At 42.6% G+C, this 23,878-nt stretch overlaps 1 protein-coding gene across 1 annotated transcript in view; it reads right to left on the bottom strand.

The window, feature by feature from the left end:
• The window catches only part of MAPK12 (mitogen-activated protein kinase 12), a 222,175-nt gene that overhangs the window by 9,921 nt on the left and 188,376 nt on the right, over positions 1-23,878 (bottom strand). Inside the window, exon 8 of the mRNA XM_069764928.1 lies at positions 4,064-4,135. Within this exon, the coding sequence (XP_069621029.1) occupies positions 4,064-4,135 (72 nt within the window). The remainder of the gene's footprint in view (positions 1-4,063; positions 4,136-23,878) is intronic.

The raw sequence follows: 23,878 nt of genomic DNA, 5'->3' as shown, positions 1-23,878 counted from the left end.
AACGTCTTATTCCAGAGAAATCCATGCTTTTCTTACGATGCAAATAAGCTGTTAAAATCTACAGCTCGGACAAAGATCTCTGACTCCAGGACTTATTTTATAAGAAAGTTACCAGTGTGAAACATGTAGATAGGGAGAGCAGTCTGTCAGTCATTACATGTCTCACACTGGTAACTCCCCCCAGTTCCATACAAGATAATCTCTGGAGACAGATTCTCTTGCAGATCAGTGTACGGGCCATAGATCTTAATAGCTCCTTTACATATTAGACAAATGTGAGTTTTTCTAGAATAAGATATCAGATTGCAGATATCAAGCTATCATTTTAGTCAACTTCCCATGACCACATGCCCATATAGAGGTTTTTGGAGGGTTGATCCAACTTGACAGATTCCCTTTAAGATCTGTAACATATAAGTCAAACCCTGGGCAAGGTGGGAAAATGATGGACATTGTGAAAGATTAATAAATATTACAGGATTGTGAAATAGATGTGTCAATTAATGAAGATATATATTCTATCCTTCTACAGAAGCAAGGACTGTTTGAAAGGTCCAATTTAATCTGTCCCATAGTTAACTCTTTACTGTGGCATCCAACCACAGGCAAACTGTTTTTTTTTTCTCTGTATGCGGCACATAAAGCGTAAATACTAATTACAGCTTCTCTTATAAGAACAACGATTCCCTAAGTGACGCTGAAGAACTTGCAGAAAAGGGAACGTACATTTATTTTTAGCTGAAAGAGATTTTTAATTATCTTTCCACAGCGCAAGTTCTTTTCCTTGTTTTAAAGCAACATATACTCCAGCTTCATCAATTAAGTAGCACACTGTCAGTTCCCAGCTGTGTAGATTCTAGGCAGCTAATGGCACACTTGAACACAACACACATCCTGCACAATCATGAGAGAATATTACAATACATGGTTTCTAGTGCTTGTAATAAGGAGTTCCGTAGTGTTAACTAGTAACCTCAAAGCCAAGCTTTGCTTTTCTTGCTCTGGAGTTAGGAGCCTGCAATGCAGGCTTAAATTAGGTATAGTAAAATCCCGCTTACTAAGAAGGCTTGCAGCTCCATGGTTTAGAAATCAGACGCTCTTATCTACTCCTTACTGAGAAATGATACACAGGCTATACAAACTGTTATTTCAGTATCTCAAAAACATAGAAGCTGGGAGCAGGGCACTTTGCCAACAAAAGTAGCCATTATCAAAAGCGGTCTATCATCCCACGATGCCAAATAACTTGCTTTCACCCATACTTGTATACCACAATACAGCAACGAAAAAAGGGGGGACAAAGAATGAACCAATACACACCAGGAGAACATTACCTGCCAGACTATCGTGCAACCTGTAAGGTTTGGAGGAGGAAGGATAATATTATGAGGTTGTTCTTCACTAGGTCCCCTAGTCCCATGAAGGGACACTTTAATTCTTTAGCAAGACATTTTGGATAGTCGTATACTTTCAACCTTCAGAGAACAATTTCAGGAAGGCCCTTTTCTGTTCCACCACAACTGTGCTCCACTGCAGAAATATCAATCTAAGTTCCAAAAACATATCAACGAAATCTGGGGAAAAGATACTAGTATTTTATGGTAATAACCCAGATAATAGATATAATTGCTCCAAATAATAGATACAGAAAAAGGAGGAGAACCAGGAGCATATAATGACGGTATAAAGAAGATAATCTTTATTAATATAACAAAGTTAAAAGTATGGACATCAGTAATAGTCACAATGTATACCACAATACAGCAACGAAAAAAGGGGGGGAAAAGAATGAACCAATACACACCTCACCACCCTGACAAAGTATGGGAGATGGTCATAGTATGGCTATAAGCAATACACAACATGTAGTACAGAGAAAATACAAGGGGGAGGGGAGTCGCAGCTGTGACAGGTCCTAGCCAAAAAGTAGTAATATAAGAGGCAAGTGCACCCTGACAGCTAGAGTGAACCCCGTGACAGCGGCGATATCCAACCCCAATATAGCAATGCCATATACTGGGCCTAACAAAGAATAAAAAACAAATAAACCCTGGCGGCCAGGAAAGTCCTATTAGCAACAAAGTGACTGAAGCCTGCCATATCAAACAAAGTACAGTAACCTGAAGAGTAGCAGCGGTATAGCTAACGCTAGATATTGCATGCCAATCATGGCCTGAAATTCAGGCGTCTCAGCTATGGTGATACCTGGCACAAAAAATGAAGCCAGTGCGCCCAAATGGGTAGGTAGAGCCCTGTAAACATGGAGGTAACCAGGTTGTATGCTTACCAGTACAGATGTGGGAGGGAGGTGAGAAGGTCCCGCCGGTAGGAACACCCCGATGCGCGTTTCGCAGCGTTAAAACGCCGCTTCCTCAAGGGGATATATGGGTAGGTAGAGCCCTGTAAACATGGAGGTAACCAAGTTGTATGCTTACCAGTACAGATGTGGGAGGGAGGTGAGAAGGTCCCGCCAGTAGGAACACCCCGACGCGCGTTTCGCAGCGTGAAAACGCCGCTTCCTCAAGGGGATATATTGGGAGCAATTATATCTATTATCTGGGTTATTACCATAAAATGCTAGTATCTTTTCCCCAGATTTCGTTGATATGTTTTTGGAACTTAGATTGATATTTCACCCATACTTGTAGCCTTTAGTCATATTTGCTCTACAGCAGGAGTGTCAAACTGCATTCCTCGAGGGCCTCAAACCATGCGTGTTTTCAAGATTTCCTTAGCATTGCACAAGGTGCTGGAATCATTCTCTGCAGGTGATTAAATTATCACCTGTGCAATGCAAGGAAATCCTGAAAACATGACCTGTTTGCAGCCCTCGAGGTATGCAGTTTGACACCCCTGCTCTACATACCCATGACGGATTTCCCCATATTGTGAATATCGCTACATGGACAGAGGGGTTGGGACACAATCAGAGTCCAGGTGTTTCCTTCACTCCCACAGGTGTATAAAATACAATACTTAGCCATGTAGTCTTCCTTTACCAACATTTGTGAAAAAATGGTTTGTTCTATGGAGCTCACCAAATTCGAGAGTGGTCCTGGAATAAGATGCCACCAATGTAACAATCCAGTTATAAAGACATTTTATTTCCACTGAAGTATTCTACACTCTGCTGTGAGTGACATTACTGAAAAGTGGAAACGTTTAGGAACCACAGCAACTCAGTGGAGTTCAGAGTGGAGACCACGTACAATTACAGAGTGGCACTGCCCAGTGCGGAGGCACATAGGGCAGAAAAGTCAACACTCTGCTTACAATATAACTGCAGAGCTCTCTATCTCCTCTGGCTTGAACATCAGCACAAAAATAATGTGCTGGAAGCCCCAAGTTTTCATACACAGGCAGCATGCAAGCCTTGCATCACAAAGCAAAACATTCAGCTTTCCATAGAGTTGTGTAAAGAACACCAGAGCAAGGGAAATTAGTTCTGTGGAGTGACAAATCACTACTTTATCTGGCAGTCTGATGGACCTTTGGTTTGGCGAAAGCCAGGAGAACATTACCTGCCAGACTGTATCGTGCAACCTGTAAGGTTTGGAGGAGGAAGGATAATATTATGAGGTTGTTCTTCACTAGGTCCCCTAGTCCCATGAAGGGACACTTTAATTCTTTAGCAAGACATTTTGGATAGTCGTATACTTTCAACCTTCAGAGAACAGTTTCAGGAAGGCCCTTTTCTGTTCCACCACAACTGTGCTCCACTGCAGAAAGAAAGTTCCATAAAGGCAGCTGACCTTAACAGCATGAAACACTTTTGGGATGAACTAGAAAGGTCAAAAGTCACTCCAAAATTTTGAAGAAAACCTTTCCTGAACAGTGACTTAGACTGAGATGAGAAAAGCTCCTCCCTATAGTGTAGTGTGCTTACTGTATTTATTTTTTTTCTCAATTCCACGGCTCACAAGAGAGCAAGGGATTCAGAGTGCAGCAGTACAAGGTAAATGGAGTGATACTCACTGAAAAAATCCCTTTGGGAAGACTAAAAAATTAATAGATTACCTGATGGTGAAATAATACCAAGTAACTTTCTGCGGAAAAAGGATACGGTCATTGCCCTTGAAAAGAGGACGCCCAGTGTACATCTCTGCCATGATACAGCCAACAGACCAGATGTCCACTAAAATGAAAATCAGATAATTAGCTCCATTATCTAGATCTACGTCTGTATAATATTTGTTCGATTAAACTACCTTGATAAAACCGTAATCACATTTATGCAAGAAAAGGCAAAGCTACACAATACTTTCCTAATATCAGTAAGATCAGCTAAAATACTACCTGAATATTCGTGCATTAATAAGCCTGGCTATAAAAAGATAAATGGGACAATCAAATCCAAAGTCTATACCGAACAGTACACTGGTGTAATTGTTGACAACTACAGTGGCTCACGAAAGCATTCACCCCCTTGGCTTTTTACACATTTTGTTGTGTAAATATTTTTGCAATTATTATTATTTATTTATATAGCACCATTGATTCCATGGTGCTGTACATGAGAAGCAATTTGTGTGTGATGCACCAGTAGTAAATAGTTTAAGTTGGTGAAGTGAGAAAAACATAGGCAGAAATTAAATTTATGTGATCAAGTAACTAAAAATTGTCATGTGCGTATGTATTCACACCCCCTAAAGTCAGTTCTTTAAAGAGCCTCCTTTTGCAGCAATTGCAGCAGCAAGTCGCTTTGGATAAGTCTCTATGAGCTTTCTACTGTGAATGGTGCTCATTCCTCAAGGCAAAACTGCTCCAGCTCCTTCAAGTTAGATGGTTTCCTCTGGTGAAATGCAATCTCCAAGTCTGACCACACATTCTCAATTGGACTAATGGAGTTGTCTACTACTAGGACAACCCTTTCTTAAACTAAATGTTGGCCCTGATAAAATCAAGCCTATACTCGCATCCCGTGACAGCGCCCTTCCCGCGGTGTTGTTGCATTCCCCGGGACTTTGATGCGGTGTTGTGACACATGGCACCGGCGCCCAATCCGCGCTGGCGGCACTGATTATGCCTTTGGATAAACTGAACATGAAGAGGAAAGGCAGTGCTGCAGCGGATTTTGAACTTCCTCTTCATGTTTAGTTTGTCCGAAGACAGACGGAGACAGGGACGACGGCACTGATTGGGCACCGGGCATCACATCACTCTACCGCATCACAGTCCTAGGACCGTGAGTGTCGACACCGCTGTAACAGAGCTGGCATGGGAGTATAGGTTTTATTATTTTATCTGGGCCAAACATTTACAGTTGAAATCAGATGTTACATACACTATAAAAAAAAAAGACATGCATGTTTTTCTCAATATCTGACATGAAAATCAGAACCTTTCCTGTTTTCGGTCAATAGAGGGAATGTATTCGGGCATTTTTATTACTTACTGCAAAGGCAAAAGTTTACATACACTAACATTACTATGCCTTTAACCCCTTAGTGACAGAGCCAATTTGGTACTTAATGACCGAGCCAATTTTTGCAATTCTGACCACTGTCACTTTATGAGGTTATAACTCTGGAACGCTTCAACGGATCCCGCTGATTCGGAGATTGTTTTTTCGTGACATATTGTACTTCATGTTAGCGGTAACATTTCTTCGATATTACTTTCGATTATTTATGAAAAAAACGGAAATATGGCGAAAATTTTTAAAATTTAGCAATTTTCAAACTTTGTATTTTTATGCCCTTAAATCAGAGAGATATGTCACAAAAAATAGTTAATAAATAACATTTCCCACATGTCTACTTTACATCAGCACAATTTTGGAAACAACATTTTTTTTTTGTTAGGGAGTTATAAGGGTTAAAAGTTGATTAGCAATTTCTCATTTTTACAACACCTTTTTTTTTTTTTAGGGACCACATCACATTTGAAGTCATTTTGAGGGGTCTATATGATAGAAAATAACGAAGTGTGACACCATTCTAAAAACTACACCCCTCAAGGTTCTCAAAACCACATTCAAGAAGTTTATTAACCCTTTACGTGCTTCACAGGAACTGAAACAATGTGGAAGGAAAAAATAAACATTTAACTTTTTTTTGCAAACATTTTAATTCAGAACCATTTTTTTTTTTTTTCACAAGTGTAAAAACAGAAATGTAACCATAAATTTTGTTATGCAATTTCTCCTGAATACACCAATACCCCATATGTGGGGGTAAACCACTGTTTGGGTGCACCGCAGAACTTGGAAGTGAAGGAGCGCCGTTTGACTTTTTCAATGCAGAATTGGCTGGAATTGAGATCGGACGCCATGTCACGTCATGACTTTCTAGACAGAACAGAAGCATCTCTACTGGTCACAGAAGGTGCAAAAAGTGTCAGAGAACCTCCAAAAGCAGATGAGTGGAAGCATGTGACCAAAAGAAGCAAGAAGACCATGGAGAAATCACCAACCACACAACTGAAGAACCGATATCAAATCTTTGTAGAGGATGAAGATGGCACACCTAAGAATGAAGCAATACCAGCAAGCAAAAAAGAAAAGGGCACACAGCAACAAGTGACAGCAAAAAGTACAGCCAAGAAGCAACGAAGAGTGGTGGTGGTGGGAGACTCACTACTGAGAGGCACCGAAGCAGCCATCTGCAGACCGGACATAACTGCAAGAGAAGTATGCTGCCTTCCAGGTGCGATGATCAAGGATGTGACCGATAGGATACCAAAGCTCTTCAGCTCCAAGGACGTCCACCCATTTCTTCTGATACATGTTGGCACCAATGACACGGCAAGGAAGGACCTACCGACAATCTGCAAGGACTTTGAAGAGTTGGGGAAGAAAGTAAAGGAACTGGATGCACAGGTAGTTTTTTCTTCTATCCTTCCAGTAGACGGGCATGGCACCAGGAGATGGAACAGGATCCTTGATGCAAACAACTGGCTAAGACGATGGTGCAGACAACAAGGATTTGGATTCCTGGACCACGGTGTGAATTACTGGTATGATGGACTCCTCGCCAGAGACGGACTACACCTCAACAAACCTGGGAAACACACATTCGCCAGAAGACTCGCTACACTCATCAGGAGGGCGTTAAACTAGAAGAAGAGGGGACGGGAAGAAAAACATTAGACTCGAACAAAGACGACCCAGGAAAACATACTCAGAAGGGAGGTAAGAACATTTCTAAAACAATCCACAGTGAGGAGATTGGAACAAAACAAAATCCTCTAAACTGCATGCTCGCAAACGCCAGAAGCCTGACAAACAAGATGGAAGAACTAGAAGCAGAAATATCTACAGGTAACTTTGACATAGTGGGAATAACCGAGACATGGTTAGATGAAAGCTATGACTGGGCAGTTAACTTACAGGGTTACAGTCTGTTTAGAAAGGATCGTAAAAATCGGAGAGGAGGAGGGGTTTGTCTCTATGTAAAGTCTTGTCTAAAGTCCACTTTAAGGGAGGATATTAGCGAAGGGAATGAGGATGTCGAGTCCATATGGGTTGAAATTCATGGAGGGAAAAATGGTAACAAAATTCTCATTGGGGTCTGTTACAAACCCCCAAATATAACAGAAAGCATGGAAAGTCTACTTCTAAAGCAGATAGATGAAGCTGCAACCCATAATGAGGTCCTGGTTATGGGGGACTTTAACTACCCGGATATTAACTGGGAAACAGAAACCTGTGAAACCCATAAAGGCAACAGGTTTCTGCTAGTAACCAAGAAAAATTATCTTTCACAATTGGTGCAGAATCCAACCAGAGGAGCAGCACTTTTAGACCTAATACTATCTAATAGACCTGACAGAATAACAAATCTGCAGGTGGTTGGGCATTTAGGAAATAGCGACCACAATATTGTGCAGTTTCACCTGTCTTTCACTAGGGGGACTTGTCAGGGAGTCACAAAAACATTGAACTTTAGGAAGGCAAAGTTTGAACAGCTTAGAGATGCCCTTAATCTGGTAGACTGGGACAATATCCTCAGAAATGAGAATATAGATAATAAATGGGAAATGTTTAAGAACATCCTAAATAGGCAGTGTAAGCGGTTTATACCTTGTGGGAATAAAAGGACTAGAAATAGGAAAAACCCAATGTGGCTAAACAAAGAAGTAAGACAGGCAATTAACAGTAAAAAGAAAGCATTTGCACTACTAAAGCAGGATGGCACCATTGAAGCTCTAAAAAACTATAGGGAGAAAAATACTTTATCTAAAAAACTAATTAAAGCTGCCAAAAAGGAAACAGAGAAGCACATTGCTAAGGAGAGTAAAACTAATCCCAAACTGTTCTTCAACTATATCAATAGTAAAAGAATAAAAACTGAAAATGTAGGCCCCTTAAAAAATAGTGAGGAAAGAATGGTTGTAGATGACGAGGAAAAAGCTAACATATTAAACACCTTCTTCTCCACGGTATTCACGGTGGAAAATGAAATGCTAGGTGAAATCCCAAGAAACAATGAAAACCCTATATTAAGGGTCACCAATCTAACCCAAGAAGAGGTGCGAAACCGGCTAAATAAGATTAAAATAGATAAATCTCCGGGTCCGGATGGCATACACCCACGAGTACTAAGAGAACTAAGTAATGTAATAGATAAACCATTATTTCTTATTTTTAGTGACTCTATAGCGACAGGGTCTGTTCCGCAGGACTGGCGCATAGCAAATGTGGTGCCAATATTCAAAAAGGGCTCTAAAAGTGAACCTGGAAATTATAGGCCAGTAAGTCTAACCTCTATTGTTGGTAAAATATTTGAAGGGTTTCTGAGGGATGTTATTCTGGATTATCTCAATGAGAATAACTGTTTAACTCCATATCAGCATGGGTTTATGAGAAATCGCTCCTGTCAAACCAATCTAATCAGTTTTTATGAAGAGGTAAGCTATAGACTGGACGACGGTGAGTCATTGGACGTGGTATATCTCGATTTTTCCAAAGCGTTTGATACCGTGCCGCACAAGAGGTTGGTACACAAAATGAGAATGCTTGGTCTGGGGGAAAATGTGTGTAAATGGGTTAGTAACTGGCTTAGTGATAGAAAGCAGAGGGTGGTTATAAATGGTATAGTCTCTAACTGGGTCGCTGTGACCAGTGGGGTACCGCAGGGGTCAGTATTGGGACCTGTTCTCTTCAACATATTCATTAATGATCTGGTAGAAGGTTTACACAGTAAAATATCGATATTTGCAGATGATACAAAACTATGTAAAGCAGTTAATACAAGAGAAGATAGTATTCTGCTACAGATGGATCTGGATAAGTTGGAAACTTGGGCTGAAAGGTGGCAGATGAGGTTTAACAATGATAAATGTAAGGTTATACACATGGGAAGAGGGAATCAATATCACCATTACACACTGAACGGGAAACCACTGGGTAAATCTGACAGGGAGAAGGACTTGGGGATCCTAGTTAATGATAAACTTACCTGGAGCAGCCAGTGCCAGGCAGCAGCTGCCAAGGCAAACAGGATCATGGGGTGCATTAAAAGAGGTCTGGATACACATGATGAGAGCATTATACTGCCTCTGTACAAATCCCTAGTTAGACCGCACATGGAGTACTGTGTCCAGTTTTGGGCACCGGTGCTCAGGAAGGATATAATGGAACTAGAGAGAGTACAAAGGAGGGCAACAAAATTAATAAAGGGGATGGGAGAACTACAATACCCAGATAGATTAGCGAAATTAGGATTATTTAGTCTAGAAAACAGACGACTGAGGGGCGATCTAATAACCATGTATAAGTATATAAGGGGACAATACAAATATCTCGCTGAGGATCTGTTTATACCAAGGAAGGTGACGGGCACAAGGGGGCATTCTTTGCGTCTGGAGGAGAGAAGGTTTTTCCACCAACATAGAAGAGGATTCTTTACTGTTAGGGCAGTGAGAATCTGGAATTGCTTGCCTGAGGAGGTGGTGATGGCGAACTCAGTCGAGGGGTTCAAGAGAGGCCTGGATGTCTTCCTGGAGCAGAACAATATTGTATCATACAATTAGGTTCTGTAGAAGGACGTAGATCTGGGGATTTATTATGATGGAATATAGGCTGAACTGGATGGACAAATGTCTTTTTTCGGCCTTACTAACTATGTTACTATGTTACTATGTTACGTTTAGAGAGCCCCTGATGTGCCTAAACAGTGGAAACCCCCCACAAGTGAAACCATTTTGTAAACTAGACCCCTTAAGGAACTTATCTAGATGTGTGGTGAGCACTTTGAACCCCCAAGAGCTTCACAGAAGTTTATAACGTAGAGCCGTGAAAATAAAAAATCGCATTTGTTTACACAAAAATGATCTTTTCGCCCACAAATTATTATTTTCACAAGGGTAACAGGAGAAATTAGACCACAAAAGTTGTAGTGCAATTTCTCCTGAGTACGTCGATACCCAATATGTGGGGGTAAACCACTGTTTGGGCGCACCGCAGAGCTTGGAAGAGAAGGAGTGCAGTTTTACTTTTTCAATGTAGAATTGTCTGGAATTGAGATCGGACGCCATGTCGCATTTGGAGAGCCCCTGATGTGCCTAAACAGTGGAAACCCCCCACAAGTGACACCATTTTGGAAACTAGACCCCCCATGGAACTTATCTAGATGTGTGGTGAGAACTTTGAATGCCCAAGTGTTTCACAGAAGTTTAGAATGCAGAGTCGTGAAAATAAAAAAAATATTTTTTTTTCCACAAAAAAGATTTTGTAGCCCCCAAGTTTTTATTTTCACAAGGGTAACAGGAGAAATTGGACCCCAAAAGTTGTAGTCCAATTTATCCCAAGTATGCTGATGCCCCAAATGTGGGGGTAAACCACTGTTTGGGCGCACGGCAGAGCTCGGAGGGGAAGGAGCACTGTTTTGGAATGCAGACTTAGATAGAATGGTCTGTGGGCGTTATGTTGCGTTTGCAGAGCCCCTGATGTACCTAAACAGTAGTAACCCCCCACAAGTGACCCCATTTTGGAAACTAGACCCCCCAAGGAACTTATCTACATGTGTGGTGAGAACTTTGAATGCCCAAGTGCTTCACAGAAGTTTAGAATGCAGAGTCGTGAAAATAAAAAAAATATTTTTTTTTCCACAAAAAAGATTTTGTAGTCCCCAAGTTTTTATTTTCACAAGGGTAACAAGAGAAATTGGACCCCAAAAGTTGTTGTCCAATTTATCCCGAGTACGCTGATGCCCCATATGTGGGGGTAACCCACTGTTTGGGCGCACGGCAGAGCTCAGAAGGGCCGCGCTTAGTAACCCGATGTTTACCCTGGTTACCATCCTAAAAGTAAAATAAACAAACACTACATACTTACCTACAGCCGTCTGTCCTCCAGCGCTGTGCTCTGCACTCCTCCTGTACTGTCTGTGTGAGCACAGCGTCCGGAAAGCAGAGCGGTGACGTCACCGCTCTGCTTTCCGGCTGACCGACGCTCACAGCCAGTGCAGGAGGAGTGCAGAGCACAGCGCTGGAGGACAGACGGCTGTAGGTAAGTATGTAGTGTTTGTTTTTTTTACTTTTAGGATGGTAACCAGGGTAAACATCGGGTTACTAAGCGCGGCCCTGCGCTTAGTTACCCGATGTTTACCCTGGTTACCAGTGAAGACATCGCTGAATCGGTGTCACACACGCCGATTCAGCGATGTCTGCGGGGAGTCCAGCGACCAAATAAAGTTCTGGACTTTCTTCCCCGACCAGCGACAGCACAGCAGGGGCCTGATCGCTGCTGCCTGTCACACTGGACGATATCGCTAGCGAGGACGCTGCAACGTCACGGATCGCTAGCGATATCGTCTAGTGTGACGGTACCTTAACAGGCTTTGTTCAAAATATATCCCTGTGTTTCGCACCATCTATTTTCCTATCGGCTGAAACCATTTTCCCGCTCCCTGCTGCTGAAAAACATCACCACAGCATGATGCTGCCACCACGTTTCACTGCAGAGATGGTGTCCTTGGTGTGATTAGCGGTGTTGGTTTGACCCAAAACATTGTGTTTACTTGGTGGATAAAAAGTTTAATTTTGGTCTCATTTGTCCACAGCACCTTCCTTGATACATTTAGGAAGTATCCCACACGTCTTGGCAAACTCAAATCAAGCCGTACAATTTTTGTGTGTAAGTAAAGGCTTTTTACTTGCGTAAAGGCCACCTCTATGGAGTATACAGCTTATTGTGGTCGTATGGACAGATACTCCACACTCTGCACGGGAACTCTGCAGGTCCTTCAGGGTTACTTTCGGTCTCTGTGCTGCCTCTCTGATTAATGCCCTCCTTGCCCGGAATGAGTGTGGGTGGCCCTCTCTTGGCAGAATTACTGTGGCCCCATTATCCTTCACCATTTGATAGTGTTCATGGTGATCATCAGAGATTGGGAGAATATTATATATATATACACATACATACTCACACACACACACTAGATGGTGGCTCGATTCCAACGCATCGGGTATTCTAGAATATGCATGTCCACGTAGTATATTGCACAGCTCGCGTAGTATATTACCCAGCCACGTAGTATATTGCCCAGCCACGTAGTATATTGCCCAGCCACGTACTATATTGCCCAGTCACGTACTATATTGCCCAGTCACGTAGTATATTGCCCAGCCACGTAGTATATTGCCCAGTCACGTAGTATATTGCCCAGTCACGTAGTATATTGCCCAGCCACGTAGTATATTGCCCAGCCACGCTGCATACGCATCATCAATAGTAAAAAGTTGGTCACACAGGGTTAATAGCTGCGTTAATGGAGTGCATTACACCGCGGTCCATTAACGCTGGCATTAACCCTGTGTGAGGGCTGACTGGAGGGGAGTATGGAGCCGGCACTGACCAGTGGGAGGAAGGAGCGGCCATTTTCCCTGCGGACTGTGCCCGTCGCTGATTGGTCGTGGTTCTGAACCTATCCTGTGGGAGTTATCCAATAGGAATATACACATTTAGTTGCATCAAGAGTGTTTATGCTCCTTTAACCCCTTCATGACCCAGCCTATTTTGACCTTAAAGACCTTGCGGTTTTTTGCAATTCTGACCAGTGTCCCTTTATGAGGTAATAACTCAGGAACGCTTCAACGGATCCTAGCGGTTCTGAGATTGTTTTTTCGCGACATATTGGGCTTCATGTTAGTGGTAAATTTAGGTCAATAAATTATGCGTTTATTTGTGATAAAAACGGAAATTTGGCGAAAATTTTGAAAATTTCGCAATTTTCACATTTGGAATTTTTATTCTGTTAAACCAGAGAGTTATGTGACACAAAATAGTTAATATATAACATTTCCCACATGTTTACTTTACATCAGCACAATTTTGGAAACAAAATTTTTTTTTGCTAGGAAGTTATAAGGGTTAAAATTTGACCAGCGATTTCTCATTTGTACAACGAAATTTACAAAACCATTTTTTTAGGGACCACCTCACATTTGAAGTCAGTTTGAGGGGTCTATATGGCTGAAAATACCCAAAAGTGACACCATTCTAAAAACTGCACCCCTCAAGGTACTCAAAACCACATTCCAGAAGTTTATTAACCCTTCAGGTGCTTCACAGCAGCAGAAGCAACATGGAAGGAAAAAATGAACATTTAACTTTTTAGTCACAAAAATTATCTTTTAGCAACAATTTTTTAATTTTCCCAATGGTAAAAGGAGAAACTGAACCACGTAAGTTGTTGTCCAATTTGTCCTGAGTACGCTGATACCTCATATGTGGGGGTAAACCACTGTTTGGGCGCACGGCAGGGCTTGGAAGGGAAGGAGCGCCATTTGACTTTTTGAATCAAAAATTGGCTCCACTCTTTAGCGGACACCATGTCACGTTTGGAGAGCCCCCGTGTGCCTAAAAATTGGAGCTCCCCCACAAGTGACCCCATTTTGGAAACTAGACGCCCCAGGGAACTTATCTAGATGCATAGTGAGCACTTTGAACCCCCAGGTGCTTCACAAATTGATCCGTAAAAATGAAAAAGTACTTTTTTTTTCACAAAAAAATTCTTTTAGCCTCAATTTTTTCATTTTCACATGGGCAACAGGATAAAATGGATCCTAAAATTTGTTGGGCTATTTCTCCTGAGTACACTGATACCTCATATGTGGGGGTAAACCACTGTTTGGGCACATGGTAAGGCTCGGAAGGGAAGGAGCGCCATTTGACTTTTTGAATGAAAAATTATCTCCATCGTTAGCGGACACCATGTCGTGTTTGGAGAGCCCCTGTGTGCCTAAACATTGGAGCTCCCCCACAAGTGACCCCATTTTGGAAACTAGACCCCCCAAGGAACTTATTTAGATGCCTAGTGAGCACTTTAAACCCTCAGGTGCTTCACAAATTGATCTGTAAAAATGAAAAAGTACTTTTTTTTTCACAAAAAAATTCTTTTCGCCTCAATTTTTTCATTATCACATGGGAAATAGGAGAAATTGCCCAACAAATTTTATGATCCATTTTATCCTGAGTACACTGATACCTCATATGTGGGGCTAAACCACTGTTTGGGCACTCGGCAGGGCTCGGAAGGGAAGGCGCGCCGTTTGACTTTTTGAATGGAAAATTAGCTCCAATTGTTAGCGGACACCATGTCGCGTTTGGAGAGCCCCTGTGTGCCTAAACATTGGAGCTCCCCCACAAGTGACCCCATTTTGGAAACTAGACCCCCCAAGGAACTTATCTAGATGCATATTGAGCACTTTAAACCCCCAGGTGCTTCACAGAAGTTTATAACGCAGAGCCATGAAAATAAAAGATAATTTTTCTATTCTCAAAAATGATTTTTTAGCCTGGAATTTCCTATTTTGCCAAGGGTAATAGGAGAAATTGGACCCCAAATGTTGTTGTCCAGTTTGTCCTGAGTACGCTGATACCGCATATGTGGGGGTAAACCACTGTTTGGGCGCACGGCAGGGCTCGGAAGGGAAGGCACGCCATTTGGCTTTTTAAATGGAAAATTAGCTCCAATCATTAGCGGACACCATGTCACGTTTGGAGAGCCCCTGTGTGCCTAAACATTGGAGATCCCCCAGAAATGACCCCATTTTGGAAACTAGTCCACCAAAGGAACTAATCTAGATGTGTGGTGAGGACTTTGAACCCCCAAGTGCTTCACAGAAGTTTATAACGCAGAGCCATGAAAAAAAAAAAAAAATTATTTTCTCAAAAATGATCTTTTAGCCTGCAATTTTTTAATTTTCCCAAGGGTAACAGGAGAAATTTGACCCCAATATTTGTTGTCCAGTTTCTCCTGAGTACGGTGATACCCCATATGTGGGGGTAAACTACTGTTTGGGCACATGCCGGGGCTCGGAATTGAAGTAGTGACGTTTTTAAATGCAGACTTTGATGGAATGCTCTGCGGGCGTCACGTTGCGTTTGCAGAGCCCCTGATGTGGCTAAACAGTAGAAACCCTCCACAAGTGACCCCATTTTGGAAACTAGACCCCGAAAGGAACTTATCTAGATGTGTGGTGAGCACTTTGAACCCCCAAGTGCTTCATAGAAGTATATAATGCAGAGCCGTGAAAATAATAAATACGTTTTCTGTCCTCAAAAATAATTATTTAGCCCAGAATTTTTTATTTTCCCAAGGGTTACAGGAGAAATTGGACCCCAAAAGTTGTTGTTCAGTTTCTCCTGAGTACGCTGATACCCCATGTGTGGAGGTAAACCACTGTTTGGGCACACGTCGGGGCTCAGAAGGGAAGTAGTGACTTTTGAAATGCAGACTTTGATGGAATGGTCTGCGGGCGTCACGTTGCGTTTGCAGAGCCCCTGGTGTGCCTAAACAGTAGAAACCCCCCACAAGTGACCCCATTTTAGAAACTAGACCCCCCAAGGAACTTATCTAGATATGTGGTGAGCACTTTGAACCCCCAAGTGCTTCACAGACGTTTACAACGTAGAGCCGTGGAAATAATAAATCATTTTTCTTTCCTCAAAAATGATGTTTTAGCAAGCATTTTTTTATTTTCACAAGGGTAACAGGAGAAATTGGACCCCAGTAATTGTTGCGCAGTTTATCCTGAGTATGCTGGTACCCCATATGTGGGGGTAAACCACTGTTTGGGCACACGTCAGGGCTCGGAATTGAGGGAGCACCATTTGACTTTTTGAATACGAGATTGGCTGGAATCAATGGTGGCGCCATGTTGTGTTTGGAGACCCCTGATGTGCCTAAACAGTGGTAACCCCTCAATTCTACCTCCAACACTAACCCCAACACACCCCTAACCCTAATCCCAACTGTAGCCATAACCCTAATCACAACCCTAACCCCAACACACCCCTAACCACAACCCTAACCCCAACACACCCCTAACCCTAACCACAACCCTAATTCCAACTGTAGCCATAACCCTAATCACAGCCCTAACCCTAACACATCCCTAACCCTAATCCCAACTGTAGCCATAACCCTAATCACAGCCCTAACCCCAACACACCCCTAACCCTAATCCCAACTGTAGCCATAACCCTAACCACAACCCTAACCACAACACACCCCTAACCACAACCCTAATTCCAACCCTAACCCTAAGGCTATGTGCCCACGTTGCGGATTCGTGTGAGATTTTTCAGCATTTTTGAAACATCCGCGTGTAAAAGGCACTGCGTATTACCTGCGGATTTTCCGCGGATTTCCAGTGTTTTTTGTGCGGATTTCACCTGCGGATTCCTATTGAGGAACAGGTGTAAAACGCTGCGGAATCCGCACAAAGAATTGACATGCTGCGGAAAATACAACGCAGCGTTCCCGCGCGGTATTTTCCGCACCATGGGCACAGCGGATTTGGTTTCCATATGTTTACATGGTACTGTAAACCTGATGGAACACTGCTGCGAATCCGCAGCGGCCAATCCGCTGCGGATCCGCAGCCAAATCCGCACCGTGTGCACATGGCCTAATTCTAAAGGTATGTGCACACGCTGCGGAAAACGCTGCGGATCCGCAGCAGTTTCCCATGAATTTACAGTCCAATGTAAACCTATGGGAAACAAAAATCGCTGTGTACACGCTGCGGAAAAACTGCACGGAAACGCAGCGGTTTACATTCCGCAGCATGTCACTTCTTTGTGCGGATTCCGCAGCGGTTTTACAACTGCTCAAATAGAAAATCGCAGTTGTAAAACCGCAGTGAAATGCGCAGAAAAAACGCGGTAAATCCGCCATAAATCCGCAGCGGTTTAGCACTGCGGATGTATCAAATCCGCAGCGGAAAAATCCGCAGAGGACCAGAATATGTGTGCACATACCGAAACCCTAACCCTACCCCTAACCCTAGCCTTACCCCTAACCCTATTCTAACATTAGTGGAAAAAAAAAAATTCTTTATTTTTTTTATTGTCCCTACCTATGGGGGTGACAAAGGGGGGGGGTCATTTATTATTTTTTTTACTTTGATCACTGAGATATAATCTATTTCAGTGATCAAAATGCACTTTGGAACGAATCTGCCGGCCGGCAGATTCGGCGGGCGCACTGCGCATGCGCCCGCCATTTTGGAAGATGCGGCGCCCGGGTAGAAGACGGACGGACCCCGGCAGGATCGGTAAGTATGATAGGGTGGGGGGGAGCACGGGGGGGAGGGGGATCGGAGCATGGGGGGGTGAATCGGAGCGCGGGAGGGGTGGAACGGAGCACGGGGGGGGGGGTAGAACGGAGCACGGGGGGGGGGTGGAACGGAGCACGGGGGGGTGTAACGGAGCACAGAGCGGGGTGGATCGGAGTGCAGGGGGGTGATTGGAGCACGGGGGGGGGGGGGTGATTGAAGCACGGGGGGAGCGGACAAGAGCATGGGGGGGAGCGGAGCACAGGACAGAGGGGAGCCGGAGCAGTGTACCGGACAGATCGGGGGGCTGGGGGGGCGATCGGTGGGGTGGGGGCACATTAATGTTTCCAGCCATGGCCGATGATATTGCAGCATCGGCCATGGCTGGATTGTAATATTTCGCCCATTATAATAGGTGAAATATTACAAATCGCTCTGATTGGATGTTGAAAGTGAAACTGCCAATCAGAGCGATCGTAGCCACGAGGGGGTGAAGCCACCCCCCCTGGGCTAAACTACCACTCCCCCTGTCCCTGCAGATCGGGTGAAATGGGAGTTAACCCTTTCACCCGGCCTGCATGGACGCGATCTTTCCATGACGCCACATAGGCGTCATGGGTCGGATTGGCACCGACTTTCATGACGCCTACGTGGCGTCAAAGGTCGGGAAGGGGTTAAAGATGTACTTGATTCCTTTGGTTATTTACTCCATTGCCCAGCAGATGGCGCTGTTACAATCTATGCTCCATTACCCATATATGGGTTATTTGCTCTGACGATGTGAGTTCTCTCAGTGCGAGCTTTCCAGCAACTAACATGGTGCTGGCTCTGCAAACTGTGTTCCACGCATGCGCGGGCTGACGGTGATTTCCTGTAGCACATTTTTGTTTTTTTCCCTTTTGGACGTGCGCAGTTCAGGCAGCAGGACGCCGAACACGGCGTGTACACATGATTACAGAATGGGGTGAGCCATGAAATGATTTATGAAATCCAGCTGTGTGTAGATTATCATTTAACGTTGAAACAGCTATTGCATTTTGTTTTTATGTATATATGTCACTGTACTGCACTTTATTATACTTGCACCTATATAGTTCACTGTATGCACTTTATATATATTGCCTCTTAAGATTTTTTATCTTTTTTGCACAAATGAGATTAAGTATGTTTAATTGGTTGTATAACATAAATACCATGTCTGTACACTGTCACTTTGCTTGAGAAAGGCTCTCCACGGGCCGAAACGTAGCCACGATGGGCTATTAAATTTAAATACCTTCATAACCTTATCCAGAATGGTGTACTGCCTCTGATTTTTGGACATGGCGGCCCGATTTTAACGCATCGGGTATTCTAGAATATGCATGTCCACATAGTATATTGCACAGCCCACATAGTATATTGTGTGTGTGTGTGTATATATATATATATATATATATATATATATATATATATATATATATATATATATATATATATATATATATATATATATATATATCTCCTTATCTCCTGGAGGTATTTTCATTAGGGTCACTTAGAAATTTGCTTATTTTTGAAAGAAAAGCAGTTTCTTCCAATGAAGCTAACATTAAATGATTCAGAAATACACGCTGCAAACGTCTGGTTTGTAATGCAATATCTTCATGGGTATATTAGAAGCCCATTTCCAACAATCATCAGCCCAGTGTTCTTAAGGTACTTTGTGTTTGCTAACTGTGTAAGAAGGCTAAGGGATGGTTAGAATACCCTTGTGCAAGTATGTTAGCACAGCTGAAAACAGTTTGGCTGATTAGAGAACCTATAAACCTGACCTTCCTTTGAGCTAGTTGAGAATATGGAGCATTACATTTGTTGGTTCCATTAAACTCTCAAAATGGCCAGAAAAAAAGAACTTTCATGTGAAACTCGACAGTCTATTCTTGTTCTTAGAAATGGAGGCTATTCCATGAGAGAAATTGCAAAGAAACTGTAGATTTCCTACAACGGTGCCGCCGAGTTTGCATCTTGGCTTTGGGAAAATGGCCGCCGCGATCTCTAATGCGCACGCGCGGCATCCCGCGGCCATTTTCCTGAAGCCCCGTGCAGCAGAGCACTCGATCTGCGCACGCGCGGCCCCAGGAAGATGGCCGCCCTCACCGATGACAGGGGCAATAGCGCAGAACGTGCGCTTTTGCTTCACATGCGCGCAGGGGATTAGGAACTCTGGACATGCGCACACCACTACGCCACCAACGGAAAGCTGGGGAAGAAAAGAGCGATGTCACCACGCCCACCTGACCAGACCAGCCTGATTGACAGGCGAAAACGGCGACTTTGGTAATGTATTTCTCAGCATAGGTGGGGAATCGGGGTACACTACATACACTATAGTAACGCACAGCGCAGGCCCTATTTAACAGTATTTATATCTCAATCTCAAAAAACGGGGTGACAGGTTCCCTTTAAATAGTACACGCAAAACGCCAGTGTCAACGTCTACAGTGAAGAAGAGACTCCAGGATGCTGGCCTTCAGGGCAGAGTGGCAAAGAAAAAGCCATATCTGAGACTGGCTAATAAAAGGAAAGTATTAATATGGGCAAAAGAACACAGACATTGGACAGAGGAAAATTGGAAAAAAGTGTTATGGACAGACAAATCCAAGTTTGAGGTGTTTGGATCACACAGAAGAAAATTTGTGAGACGCAAACGACTGAAAAGATGCTGGAAGAGTGCCTGACGCCATCTGTCAAGCATGGTGGAGGTAATGTGATGGTCTGGGGTTGCTTTGGTGCTGGTAAAGTGGGAGATTTGTACAAGGTAAAAGATTTTGAATAAGGAAGGTTATCACTCCATTTTACAACACCATGCCACCCTGTGGACAGCGCTTGATTGGAGGCAATTTCATCCTACAACAGGACAAGCACACCAAATTATGCAAGAACTATTTAGGGAAGAAGCAGGCAGCTGGTATTCTATCTGTAAAGGAGTGGCAGCGCAATCACCAGATCTCAACCCCAGTGAGCTGTTGTGGGAGCAGCTTGACCGTATGGTACACAAAAAGTGCCCATCAAGCCAAACCAAATTGTGGGAAGGGCTTCTGGGAGCATGGGGTGAAATTTCCCCAGATTACCTCAGCAAATTAACTGCTAGAATGACAAAGGGCTGTAATTGCTGCAAAGGGAGCATTCTTTGATGAAAGCAAAGCTTGAAGGAAAAAATTATTATTTCAAATAAAAATCTTGGTTTCAAACCTTCTCAATGTCGACTAGATTTTAAATTCATTTGTAAACTCATTTGATTAACAAAAGTATGAATTTTCATGGAAAACAAAAAATTGTCTGGGTGGCCCTAAACTTTTGAACGGTAGTGTGTGTATATGTGTATATGTATATATATATGTATATATATATATGTATATATATATATATATGTATATATATATATATATATATATATATATATATGTATATATATGTATATATATATGTATATATATATATATATATATATATATATATATATATATATATATATATATATATATATATATATATATATATATATATATATATATATATATATATAAATATATAATTTTTTTTTTTTTTTTTTTTTGACTTGTACTTCTTGACAACTTCCCTGGAGTTTGGAGATGTCCTTGGTCTTCATGGTGTTGTTTGGTTAGTGGTGATGTTGTTGCAGCCTCTGTGGCCTTTCAGAAATGGTGTATATATACTGACAGCCCGTGTGACACTTAGATTGCACACAGGTGGACTTCCTTTCACTAAGCATGTGACTTATGAATGTAGCTGCTTGCTTAAAATTTTTTAGCGTTTCATAGAAAACGGGGTTAATACATATGCCCATGCCAATTTTTAGTTATTTGATCCCATACATCTAATTTATGCCTATATTTTTCTCACTTAACCAAGTTAGACTATTTAGTGCTGATTCTTCACACACAAGTCAGATTACAAAAATATTTACACAGGTTGTAATGTAACAAAGCAGGTAAAAAGCCAAGAGGGGAGAATCCTTTTGCAAGTCATAGATAGATAGTAAGAAGAACAGATCGAGCAGTAGCCAGCTTGTTTCTAAATACCACCTCTTTCACATTGGATAGAATATATAACACAATTATAAATGTACATCTATAATAACCCCAAATATTTTCAATCTTTGTTTCCAGATCACAAGCATATTCTAGTACAGTATGCTACTGATTTAGATAGCATAATCAATATAGGCATATTTCTGAATTTTCATGTATGGTGATCTTTCACTAGAAAAATATGGTATTTTTTTTTGTTCAGTCATTAGCAGGGCGTTGAATGCTTTATAAAGGAAATAAGAGACCTAATGAGATCAAACTTCTAGGCTAGGGCTACATGGTGACTTGTGGTTTAGAGATACAAAATCGGAATGTTGCGATACTAGATTGCAACTAATGACAGTGAATGGGGTTTTGTGACCGCATCCCGACAGCTGGAAAGTCCAATCCTGTTGGATTTCAACATGAGCACATTTACTATAATTAGTTGTGATTAGCAATGTGGCATTTGGAATCTTAATGGGGTTGTGTACTTCTACCAAAGTGGGCCCCACACTGTAAATTTTTTATAATAAACTGAGCAGGTACTCACCCCTCCCTGATGATGCTGTGGTATTTTGGCTGCAAAGTTAACATTAAATCAATAGTGGTGGTGGCTCTAACTAGTCACTGAGCTCAGATGCGCATGCCATCAACCTCAGTACAGCTGCTGAGCTCCAAGACTGGCAAGAGTGGTGATGTGCACTGTTACACAGTTTACACAGTTTAAGGGTATGTGCACACGTTGCGGTTTTTACTGCGGATCTGCAGCATTTTTGACGCTGCAAATCCGCAGCAGTTTTCCATGCGGTGTACAGTACCATGTTAACCTATGGAAAACAAAAACCACTGTGCACATGCTGCGGAAAAAACTGCGCGGAAACGCTGCGGTTTATTTTTCACAGCATGTCAATTCTTTGTGCGGAATCCGCAGCGGTTTAACACCTGTTCCAAATTAAAAAACCGGAGGTGTAAAACCGCAGTAGAATCCGCACAAAAACCGCAGAAAATCTGCGATAAATCCTCAGGAAAACGCAGTGATTTTGCCCTACGGATTTATCAAAATCAGTGCGGAAAAATCCACACACCAGGACGCAGCGTGGGCACATACCCTAAAGGGAATCTGTCACCTCATTTTGGCCCTATTAACTGCGGCCACCGGCATCAGGGGCTCATCTACAGCATTCTGTAATGCTGTAGATAAGCCCCTGATGTACAGTGGGGCAAAAAAGTATTTAGTCAGTCAGCAATAGTGCAAGTTCCACCACTTAAAAAGATGAGAGGTGTCTGTAATTTACATCATAGGTAGACCTCAACTATGGGAGACAAACTGAGAAAAAAAAATCCAGAAAATCACAATGTCTGTTTTTTTAACATTTTATTTGCATATTATGGTGGAAAATAAGTATTTGGTCAGAAACAAACAATCAAGATTTCTGGCTCTCACAGACCTGTAACTTCTTCTTTACGAGTCTCCTCTTTCCTCCACTCATTACCTGTAGTAATGGCACCTGTTTAAACTTGTTATCAGTATAAAAAGACACCTGTGCACACCCTCAAACAGTCTGACTCCAAACTCCACTATGGTGAAGACCAAAGAACTGTCAAAGGACACCAGAAACAAAATTGTAGCCCTGCACCAGGCTGGGAAGACTGAATCTGCAATAGCCAACCAGCTTGGAGTGAAGAAATCAACAGTGGGAGCAATAATTAGAAAATGGAAGACATACAAGACCACTGATAATCTCCCTCGATCTGGGTCTCCACGCAAAATCCCACACCATGGGGTCAGAATGATCACAAGAACGGTGAGCAAAAATCCCAGAACCACGCGGGGGGACCTAGTGAATGAACTGCAGAGGGCTGGGACCAATGTAACAAGGCCTACCATATGTAACACACTACGCCACCATGGACTCAGATCCTGCAGTGCCAGACGTGTCCCACTGCTTAAGCCAGTACATGTCCGGGCCCGTCTGAAGTTTGCTAGAGAGCATTTGGATGATCCAGAGGAGTTTTGGGAGAATGTCCTATGGTCTGATGAAACCAAACTGGAACTGTTTGGTAGAAACACAACTTGTCGTGTTTGGAGGAAAAAGAATACTGAGTTGCATCCATCAAACACCATACCTACTGTAAAGCATGGTGGTGGAAACATCATGCTTTGGGGCTGTTTCTCTGCAAAGGGGCCAGGACGAATGATCCGGGTACATGAAAGAATGAATGGGGCCATGTATCGTGAGAATTTGAGTGCAAACCTCCTTCCATCAGCAAGGGCATTGAAGATGAAACGTGGC

This window comes from Ranitomeya imitator, chromosome 4 (genome assembly GCF_032444005.1).
Source record: "Ranitomeya imitator isolate aRanImi1 chromosome 4, aRanImi1.pri, whole genome shotgun sequence".
NCBI lineage: Eukaryota > Metazoa > Chordata > Amphibia > Anura > Dendrobatidae > Ranitomeya > Ranitomeya imitator.
Note: the sequence above shows the minus strand (reverse complement) of the source record. Positions and strands in the feature narration are given on the sequence as shown.